We start from the raw sequence: 11,784 nt of genomic DNA, 5'->3' as shown, positions 1-11,784 counted from the left end.
TAACATCAGAGAAAAACTTCTTTTTCCTTTATTTAATGTCCTTGACCCTTGCTTCCTCTAACGTTTACGTTATCGAGGGCTTATGGACGCTTTAAATCGGGTCAATGCACGCAGACGCTTGATCAGATAAGGCGGGCTTTACAATTGGGTATCTGTCGACATCTTACTACAAACTACTACAGACCAATCGACACGTGGAAAATAGGCTTGATTATTGGTTCAAAACAATACAAACACCCTGACGTTTAATCTTTGTTTACATTTTTCTGAGATCGATACACATTTAATTAACGATTGGTCTCTAGGGGATGAGGTAATTAGCACTAATTTCTCTAGTATAGGAGAACACTTTCTCTCACTCGTTGTCATCTGAAGAACGATCTGTGATTTTAGAAATGGGGAAGCGAAATTTTCAGTCGTGTGATGTAACATAACAATTGATTTTCAAAAACTGCAACGAATCCATCCGGAATTTCTGTCCAATACAACATGTAGATATGTCATCTGTCAGGTAAGAAATTTCTATTCCAAAATGTAGTTGAAAACATGTGTGTGTTTTTAAAAAAAAATTCTAACACTAATTAAACTATGAAAATAATTATTTAAACAAGATATAATAACTTTCATATTAATATTATCCAGGGCTAATTTGAAAGATCTATTTATACTTAGTCTGTATACTGTTTCAAAAATAAATAAAATATTTTTTTTCATTTATCTATTTTAGTTATTTATTAATTAATTTTTTTTTTTTTTTGCTCACTTTAACTTTTTTCTTGTTTTTTGAAATTGACTTGATATGCTTTTCAATAATTACAGCATTCGTTTAGTTAAAAAGAGGCTTTATTTTGATGTGAAAGAGAAATTCAAATAATTATTCTCATTTGTCATTAATAACAATCTTTTTTAAACATCTGTTAGATTAATCGATTGCTTCAATCACACTTTCGTGCTTTTGTATTATCCATTGCTTTTCAAGACGTTGTCTGACTCAGCGAAACGGTTGCAAATTCAATTGAAATTATTAAACTGTGTACGTCTGATGAATTTGGCGATTTGCAAACTCGCTAGATGATGTCTATAGCTGATGTCTATCAGTCTAGATGAAATACCTCATGGACTGTTATTAATAGGTGTACTTTTTACTGTATCATAAATACGGAATACAGAGACAGTGGACGGGATCTCGACATTAACAGCTCTTTTTGCGACAGTATTTGATCCTGGGATCAGCATTCTTTATTTACTATTGTACCCAAAAAGTACATACACTGTACTTATCTTTTGGGGACTGGAAAGAAATAGGCGTTTCATGTCATTAAAAAAAAACCACGAAGCGATGCCAATAAATTCTTTTTAACTTGCAAAAATTCCAAGAAATGGCATCTGATCCGTGCATTTGAATTAAACTCATCATCTCGTCCACTATGCTGTCATGGGGCATCCTGGATTAAAGTCTGGATAATTCTTGCGATCAAAGGCAACTTCACTCGGTCAATAGTGTAACAAGCTGCGGGGAACCTGTAACCGCTTGGTCACCATTTTTTCCATTGCATTATATAATCAAACGAGAAATCACGATTTGTTGACAACTTATAGCGTTTTGCTGAAATCTTGAGGATACAAAAAACAAGGTCCGATTAAAGTGTAATTACATCCCTTTGGTTTCCGGAACGGAAGGTGTTTAGCACTCCGAGCCCGATCGTTTTGCTAAATTCCATGCATTCTTTCTTGGCTGCAGGAATATCGTTCTATATTATTGGACATTGTTTCGTTCGCGTTTATTGAACTTGAGCAATTATAATAAATGTCTTGACAATCTAGGCTGTACATTAAAAAAAATCATTTTATAACTGTGGTAGAGCGCAGTCGTCCATTGGCTATGAAGCAGTATCAGTTAATTAGTTTTATCGTCTTTGGAGAATAATTGCAATGTCACCGAAAAATGTACTTAGTTCAGAATGCCTTTGTAAAGGTCAATCAGTCTTATTTAATTTGGGTTTTTATGCATCGTGTTAGAAGTCGGCGATCATTTAAAGGCAAGGATTATTTTCCCCATTTTTTGGCAAATCATTGTTTATAATTGATAGAACATTGTATTTACTGGAGTAGTCTGAATTATAATTGTCGACCTAGTGAGCAGTCAGTATTCGGTTGTTAAATCGAGTCGTGAAAAAAGTACAATTGCTGTTTTCAAGCTAAAAAAAAAAAACAACTATACGTTTGTTTGGATAATTGAAAAAAAAAAAGAAAATGTTTATTAAGTTTGAAATGAAATATGAATATTTTTATGAATTTTTATCGTCTTATTAGCATTTAAACCAAGCAGATATGAATTTTGGAAACATTTAGAAGTGTCCAAATAAATCCGCTGTATTGTCTGTTTGTTTGTTTGTCCATGACGATGACAATGCACGTGTACACCTTAATAAAACCTCGCCTGGTTCCTTCAAATTCATCACAATAATGAAATTGTAAACTTTCTTATGAGTCTGTATAACGGGACCTTATTCATTAACTTTTGACCTCCGAGTCACCCTTTTCAATCTTTTGAAAATCCTTTTACTTATGCCCGCAAAATTTCTCTGTAACTTACTCTTCCTACACGATTTTATTACTTTTGATTTTCTATCGCAGCTTTATATTACATGTGAGAGGAGTAGAATCACAAGATTTCCCCGTTGACATTTAAGTTTTTATACTTATCTTCTCTGCACCCTAGTAATAGCAAAAAAAAAAACTGTCTCCGCATTTTGAATATGTATATATGTTGCGACAGTTGAGATACAAGAGAAATTATCATATCATTGACATTGCATAAAACAATTCCACTAAGCTTTATAGAGTAAATAAAAGGGGTACTTGGGGCATTGTGCACATAATCTAGATTTCAAAGCTGGTAGTAAGTACCACGAACTTCAGCGAGTGTAGAATTTTTTTTTATTATCGAATTGCTTACATTGCATTCTCACAGTGCAAGTTTCCTCAGTACATCAGCCTAACGAATCGATTAATGTCAAGGTCGTTCTTACGTCTGTATTAAATATCAGCCGGAATCATTATGGCTGATTAGTTCCGGGTATTTCCTTACCCCCGTGTCTAATTGCTTGGTACATTGAGACTCGTTGAAAGAACATCAGAGAAAAGAGTCTGAACTGCGGTCAAACCAAACTGGGTCTTTGCTGTGCTTATTTGCTACAAAAAATGTTGACATCAATGTGATAAATTGAAATAAATAAAATTCAATTATGATCTTTGATGTTCTTGGTTATGAATACAAATCAGGGGGTTTTTTTCCTGCACAAAACATATTACAATGTACGGTTCCTGGTTTGCGTAAGCTAAAAAAAAGAGTATAAGAGAAAATGGATGCGTGTATTATTGCATTTAGTCTCGTCAGAAAATACAGTACATACTCATTATCTGAGCGAATACATGCTCAGTATCTGAGCGAGTGAATCCCGACCCTTGTTAATGTTTGAACTGCAGTCTTGAGTTTATAAAGAAAAGGGTTTACTTTTTCATCTGAATTAACATAAAATGTACAAGTCGATTGTCAAAATTCCTGGTTTCAAGCTTGTACGACTGTCTGTCAGAGTGTGTCTTTTGTTGTTTGTCAATTAATTTTTTTTGACAACGTTACGCAACAAAATTAATTGCTTTCACTGTTTCAGATACATGGATATACATATATCGATAACTTTGTTTATTCTATACTATATGCCCCGCGTGAATTGTACGCCATATTGTACTATCAGTATCAATATACTACAGTCGTTTATCCAGCTGTCACAATAACTTTCAGATTAACTGATAACAGTTGATTTCCATCAGATTAGTTTCATCAATATTGATATTTGGCTACAGAGTAAACGTATGTAAAACACTGATAACATCTCTTATATACCCTAGTATAGTCCCGCTAACAAGTCACTGGCCACTACATACATAGTATCCGATACTGATAACTCTATTTATTAGCGGGTTTCCGTCGAGCGCTTACTAATGTTGGGTAACAACATAATGGGATTCCCCCTGACTTTTTTGTCAAATCGTTTTAATCTTGTCTGCTGTTTCGGAAGACATCCAGATTGTTGATTCATTTCCGTTTCGCGTTGATCTGACGGCGGTGATAAGAGCGGAATTAGTCTGTACCCGGTTCGCCGCAGACGACTTGTTGCATCAATATGTAATAATAAGTATCATCCACCTTTTTTTATCCATAGTTCAATGCATATAACACCTGTTGATTTTATACCAGCCCCCAGGCTTCAGAATATTTTAAATTCCATAGGTAAATAGGATTAAAATTCATTATGAAAAAATGTAGCAAATATATCAATAATATCTGCCGTTTTTTGTATCGGCAGCGAAATTTCAAAGGGATGCTTGTGGCATTATGCAGGGGTTAAAACGTATCGGTATCTTAATTTCGGAGAATTTTTATAAGAGTAATGATTTTTTAATCCTGAGGACATCGAGAACATTAGGGACTCGAATAGAGGCATTCAAAAACAGTCGTCTGTTGTGTATGCAAACCTTTTATTAATAATCTCTTAAATGCAAACAGGTGAGAAGCAATTAATTGTCATTAATAACTGAAGAGTTGAACTGAATTAAACAGCGTTGAAATATATTATTAATTCAAGGTTACCAATTCAAGACATTTTTTCGTGTTAAATTAAGTCGGAGAGAAGATACAGACATTGAAATTTATTTTGTCTCGGTTCAAAAATTAAAGAATAGATTTGCTGAATAATTAACATGTTGAATTCAGGGGAATGGCTTACATTGTCTGGGAAAGATTTATTTGTGAGCTGTAACAGGGAAAAAATATTGCTAAATTCAAAATATTTTTTCAGTTCAGGAAATAAAAAATAAATAATTTATCATGAATGAAGAGTTAAAAGTTTCTTAGTGGGAGTTTTTTGTGCGAGGATGTCAATTCTGACTTAAATGAATTACATGTACATGCATGTTTTGTAACTATTAGCCGATTGGCGATTAAGCTGCCTAAATTCAATATAAACAACTTTGTATTATTTATACAGAAAATGTATCCAATTTATTGATTCTGACTTCTAGAAACAATTGACAACTTTTGGGGATTTTCTCCTCGGTTGTTTCCTTGCTTCGGGGGCGTCATTTCCTCCGAGTTATAGATACTGTCAAGAGCCCTTGTGCACTTGTCAAACAAATGTGATGCAACTTTGAACTTCCGGTTATTTTTTTCTGCGAACAAATCTAAACCAGTCATGAGAAAAACAAACTTTTAAGAAGACTGTTTCTGCAAATCGAATCTCGTGTTTAGATTCATTGGGTAAAGGTAGAAAACAGTAAAAGCTCCAGGTTTGAGAGATAAAGGATAGCTGTGTAATTTCTCCTACAAGTTTGCCTGCACTAAAAAAAAACACACACACACACAAAATTGAATAGCAGTATGCAGTGAGACAATGAAGGGATCACCTCGTAATGAGAAATTAAAGCTTTCTTTGAATAAATAAACATCAAAAATCCATTCATCAAATATGCAAAATTTCCCAAAAATCATGCAAATTGACGACACCTTTATGTGCCCTTTTCTCTGTTGTTTTTAGATTTGATGGGTTAGTTTTCAACCGACGTAGGACAAATATGTATGAAGTCGTTTCCAAGTTTCGCTCGTTATCTAGTTAACATGTCGGGTAGGGTAGGATGAAAGGGCTTCACACCCAAATATTTCAGACTTATAGGTAGGCCGGACACTCCATGTAGTTCCGTGTAAGCATTCTCCGGTCCGGAATTCGATAGGGTGTTGTAGGAAGATAATACTGCCGTTTTCTGTAATCAAACAAATATTACAAAACCAATATGGATAAGAGAAGAGATAATTGTCTCCCGATAATTCGTGAATTGCCACGCATCGGAAAAGCATAACTCTGCGATTCGCGACCGAAAAAAAAAATTGACCAGATTAAATTTCTTGGATAACTTCAGAACTTACCACAGCGTCATTTTTTTTTTGGTATGATATGAATTGTCGGGTAAATCAAATACTCTTGATCATTTTAAAGTAGCTCTATATACGTCCGACGGATTAAACCGGAACAAGGGTATGGTTAGGAACAAACAGAGTCATTGGATCGACACTGGGGACGAAAATAACGCACTACAGAAACTTAAAAACACTACAATGTTTTAACAAATATGAAACCAGGATTATAGCTTATAATCGAAAAGACCTTTATACAATCTCGGAAAACGTAAACACTAGTGCCAAGATGTGCAGGAATTTTTGAGTTGGTGGGTTTTCTTTCCGATAAACGGTTTTATGTTTCGTCCGGCGAAACATTTTACAATACTGACAAATATCAGATTTAGAAAACAAACGGTAATTATGCCGGTTCTCACCGATTTTGAAAATATTCAAATTTCCGCAGGATACATTAAAGGGGTGATACCGGAAAAAGGAAAAGTGGATGTTTCTTCTTTCTTCAATGTGTGTCCTCGATATATAAACTTAAAAATCATAAACATGTCCCTTTGGTTTTTCTTCTCGTGCAATTAAGATAAAAGGATAATAATTTATTGCACAAAAATGTACGGAAAAGTAAACAGTTTTGATGTGTGTTTTGAAAGTTTGCCGAAGTATGCGGTTAATATGTGCAATCGCACTTCGGTGACACTAAGACTAAGGGGCACGTGTGATAACCTCGGCCATTATTAACATCCTCACATCACCAGCACTCTTTGTTTTTGACTTAAGGAAAGATGTTAAATTGACGTTTCACTATTTACTTTTTACGGAAGACTTTCAACATTGCAGCGTTGGCATACGTCTTTGTGCAATGCAAAAGCAAACGGTGTCTGGTCTTCAAAATATTTTAACCGTATGAGATTTTTTTCTCCAAGTGACAAAGGTAAACATTACCTGAGCAAGTTTATATAATTTACGATGCCATGCAACAAATCTGAAACTCTGCAAAACAAGACAAAAATTTATAAATATAGTTTTCATGCCGGTATAAATGATTTTATGCGTAGTTAATTTTTTTTAAGCACCATTAAGGAACTTGTCTTCTATTTTCGGCTTTGTCTTCCTTGAAAACCCTTAAGTGTGCCTCTTATTTCTAAGTGTTGTATCGAGGGTATATGATTTTTTTTACGATTATGAAAGATAATAAAGAAAAGTCGCTTCCTTGTTGTCATAAGATTCAATTACTCTGGGAAATCAACTTTACTGTATTCAATGTCTTATCAAAATGTGCTTTTCAAATTAAACTCGGTTGAAAATCAATACATGTACCACAGCCCTAATTCATGTCATAAATTAAGATAATATTTCACATTATCTAAATACAAAGCTGGAAGTACCACAAGTAGCATGAATGTCTGATTCTTATTTCAAAATTCAAACCTAATTCTGCAAATATTTAACAATTATTTGATTGATTGAAAATTGCTCAACACAACGTAAAATGATAAACGTCTTGTTCAAAAGAATGGTATGAACGCCCTTGTGTTTGTTTATATTATCCCTAAAAGCTCTCCTCCAAGAAAGAGCGGAAGTTGAGACTAAGATCCTTTTCTACTTCTTCATACTGAAGAGCTCTATTTTCGGGTTAGGGACATTGTATATACCCCCCCCCCCCCTCCTCCTCCTCAAAGTTGGTTTCTCTGTGAGTTTTTTTTAGCAAGTTGGACAGGAAAGAGCGGTCCGTCGACTGTTTATTTTTGTGGGATATCTCCATGATTTACAACTCTGGCCCTGGTTGGCTTTGGGCAGGTGTCCCCCAACAGAAGGAGACTCTCACGGGGGGTCGATAACACTTACCCGATTATCAGCATTATATCCTTTAATCTTTTTGGTGCAGTTAGATTGAAGTTTGGGGTCTGTTTTGGTTCGAGATATTCCACTACCTTTACTGTTAAAAGTCATTGAAGTTCTATATATAGTTTTGATCTCGTTCGACAGTTTGATTGACATACTATATCTATATGTAATCACAAAGTCGTGTCATTACAGTGTGTGTTATTTACACAGCTAGAGTCGAGCATCAGAAATGAGCCGCTGTGAACTTTTGATACCAACAGCCGCGGGACTGAAAAAAGCCCCTGAACACACCTCCATCACACATGCGCGTTGCAGCTTCCTGTGGGTCCATTCTGCGCAACAATATCTTGATAAAGACCCTCTTATACACCCAAGGGTCCCAAGCCCTGTGTGGACCAGAAGTTTTAATTTAGAGCATCGATTAAAGTTGGTTTTTTTCCTTGAAGCCCCCTATCGGATCATATCAGTAGCGATTAACGGGCAATATGATTGTCACACGATCTTTACAGTTTGAACTTCTATCCGAATTTCCCCATTAATCCACCTGTATGTATCGAGCACGGAATGTCTGGAATTCCGTTCATGTTCAGGATATCCGACGCGTGTGACGTCATAGTCATCCAAAACAGCCTTGATATCTCATTCATGACTATCCTTTTCCAGCTCCCGCTCTTACATGATTCATAAATTTATAACGTTATTCTTCTCTTGGGGACGCTGATAGGCTGATGCTTGTAAAATCAAGGTAATTGTTGTCATTTGCATACGAATTCTTTCAATATGTACCTGTCTAGCTAAATTTGCTGATATTGATGTATAGAGAAAAAAATTCTTAAGGTTAACCAACAAAGTTATGGAATTGTATTTTTAGTTGAATAATTGTTAGACCTTTGGCCATGTGTCTGTTTCTGGCTATATATCTAACGAACTGATGTGATTTGTATGCAGTAAGCTGACAACGCTCTGCCGTCTAGAATTTTTACTTAACAGAAAAAAATAGTAATGTCGAACGAGTTGATTTTAATACGACGGTATTTTTGAATATATTGATTGTGCAAAAGTGGCACAAATTACAAAAAATCCGGTTCATTCGTGAACAAGGTCGTTTATTTCAAAGCGAAAGAGCTAAGTACGCCGGAACCTTTGCCATTGACTTGACAATTCTGTAAACACATGACCAAAAAATGCCTTTTAGGTCTGCTTCGTTTATTTTGGCTCTGCACCTCTGATTAAAAATTCAGGACAGAAATATACCGTGATAGTTTTTTTTTTCGAATTTTTATAACCATGAAATGATTTCCATAAGAAAAACTATTAAGTATCTTTTATACAGCCCAACATTGAAAGTGTGACGGTCGAATTCAATGAACGTGATGATATAATCTTTCATCAATAACTAAGCGGATTCCATTAAGTTGAAGGAATGTGTTTAACAGCGCTGTAATAGCGTAGCAGCCCTATTGTGGAAGTACATTGTCCAAAACCTATTTCCAAACACCTACTTCAAAAAAAAACTGTCATACATAAAAAACGGGTGAAATGGGATAATTTTCAATTTTTCCGAATTTTTTATGCGAGATTGATTTCATTTCTAGGTATACAAATTGATGTTTACAGTTTTTTAAATATCTCTTTTTTGTGATATGAAGATTTTAGCGACACTATACAGTGCGCGTTTCCCTTTTCATAAAACCGTCCTATACAACATTTTTATTTCTTATTTTGAAATTTGTCTTCATCGTAAATTCAACATCTTAATTTTAAGAAGGACAGACCTCGATTTACATGTAATACAATGTGTCCTTTTGCATATGTGGGAAAATGATTTTCTTTTTTTCAAAATTTTGTAGAAAATAAAACATTGACAGTTTACATTACAAGTGTACCATTAGTGACAATGAAAAGGAAAACGTCAAATGAAGATCGCTTTTTAAAAGAATTAATGAGGGGTCAAATACAGGTATCTTATATAATTGATAACTATGGCATTCTATACGACTATTAATAAGATGCAGAGTGGGGAAAAAATTATTACACGAGAGCCGAATTAGAATAACCCTGCAATTGTTCTGGGTTTTTAGTGCGCGGAAAGATGTTTATTAAGGTGTACAAATTTTGTGGTGGTTATTAATTAAAATTCACCTGTTTTCCTTCATCTTATTATTTAAATAAATTTGTTTGATATTGCTTTGAAACCTTTCAAAAAACCCTTTACATGACGTGAATAACAATATGAAAACGCCCATTGCAGTTTTTGGGTTACGGTCTGTTGCTTGAAATGCATTCGAAGTCTGGGAGAAAAAGTGAACGGGTTGTCGTTCTTGTAATATTGCTTCAGAGCAGATTCAAATAAAAAAAATATAGGAAAGAGGAATACTGTAGTTTGGATTTCATTATGAGCGGCCTTGGGATAAAACACAGTTTTTCCTAAATCCTAATGCGGTCTAACTTCTAAGCAGTAGATTTTTTTTCTCTCTCTTAACAAAGCTCTGTATGCGACTCTATTCATTGGAGAGCAATCTTCTTCGAGGTGGTCATTGCTTATAAACACAAAATCCCCAGCAAAAAGCCCGATATTCCTTCGAACAGATTAAAGACAAAATTACGATGACACTAAATAACCCTAAAAGTACACTTATCTCTTGGGTCGATGCTTATCAAAAAAACGGAAATTAAAATTTTATTACATCTTCATAAATTAAACTATAATCGTTAGACTTTTTTATCCCCTTTGCGCTCTAATACGCAGTAAAACTCATTTGTTCGGCAAAATTTTCTACCTTAGAGCAAGATTTCAGAACATCGAAACATAAACTATACACTTGTATGGAAAACTTTCCTTTTTTAATTTGTAACAAACTGCACTAAATAAAACACACGGTGAAAACAAGGCCATGAAACTATTATTGAAAAATTATTTGATGGAAAACTGATAAAAATGATATCATCTCTTTATTGATATAACAAGTATAAGCAGAGAATTAATAAATCAGTTCGGTGATAAGAATTTCGCAATGTTTATGCACGAAGAATTCACTTCACAAACATTCTTTTCATATTTGAGAACCCTACCCTATGTTTATGAAATTTAATTAGTCATGATACACCATGTATTTGGTATGGATATGGCTTTTTTCATCGAATTCTAAATCATTCGTAACGCAACTAATACACAGTATATAAATAACATCATTTACTAATTTCATAAATCTTAAAATACATATCGAATTTATAAATGCAAATAAAATCCTCATCAATTAGTTCATTTATTTAATTACCAGTGATTTAATCAATGATTTTTGGTTAGATCGGCGATTTTTTGTGTATTATCGGTGCTGGATCCAACGACCAATCAAAAAGGCCGCCCTAATTTAAATCGCACCAGGTATTCTAGAGAGCTTATATAGACAGGTATTATATAGACACGCGTTCGTATAGAGGACGGACTGCTAACTAAACAGCTATTCGTTTTTCACTTCTCCCTCCCCTCTCTCTCTCTCTGTTCGGGATTATCGGATTAATGGATTAATTGCTCAACTTTCCACCGATGAAGCTAAACCAACAAAATATTTACAATTCGACTGGTGTGTTACTACTGTGGCAAAATATTCAAGGCGTGTGAAGTTTTATTTTTCCAGGTATATTATATATATAAAAAGTTTTTACATGTATATGTAAAAGCTGAGAGGAAAAGGGGAAAATGCCATAAATCGTGCAAAAGCAACAGTTAATTTTTGCTTTCTGAAGAAGACCAAAAAATAGAAAGAAAAAAGAGAGAAAGAAAAACCCTACCGGAAAGTCTTTTGTTTTGATTGGAATTACAAAGTATACCGGAACCGCATGGATTTGTCTGTGAGAAGATGATTTGTGAAAAGATTCCACCGCGATTGGCTCTCCGCCGGAGTGTCGATACATAAGAATCAATATTTGAATTGCTGCTTTTTTTTTTTAAATTAAAAATAATATAAATT

General features: G+C 34.4%; 1 protein-coding gene across 2 annotated transcripts in view; it reads left to right on the top strand.

Moving 5' to 3' along the window:
- Positions 1 to 413: 413 nt before the first annotated feature.
- The window catches only part of LOC105346677 (fibroblast growth factor 18), a 28,012-nt gene continuing 16,641 nt past the window's right edge, over positions 414 to 11,784 (top strand). The window contains exon 1 of one of the 2 annotated variants that reach the window (XM_011455378.4): positions 414 to 511. In XM_011455378.4, the coding sequence (XP_011453680.2) occupies positions 498 to 511 (14 nt within the window). In that variant the 5' untranslated portion in view covers positions 414 to 497. Of the gene's footprint in view, positions 512 to 11,215 lie in introns of those variants that run through there. The other variant, XM_011455376.4, reaches the window with a different exon arrangement.

Source organism: Magallana gigas, chromosome 8 (assembly GCF_963853765.1).
Source record: "Magallana gigas chromosome 8, xbMagGiga1.1, whole genome shotgun sequence".
In the NCBI taxonomy this organism is placed as follows: domain Eukaryota; kingdom Metazoa; phylum Mollusca; class Bivalvia; order Ostreida; family Ostreidae; genus Magallana; species Magallana gigas.
This window is presented reverse-complemented; position numbering and strand designations above follow the sequence as displayed.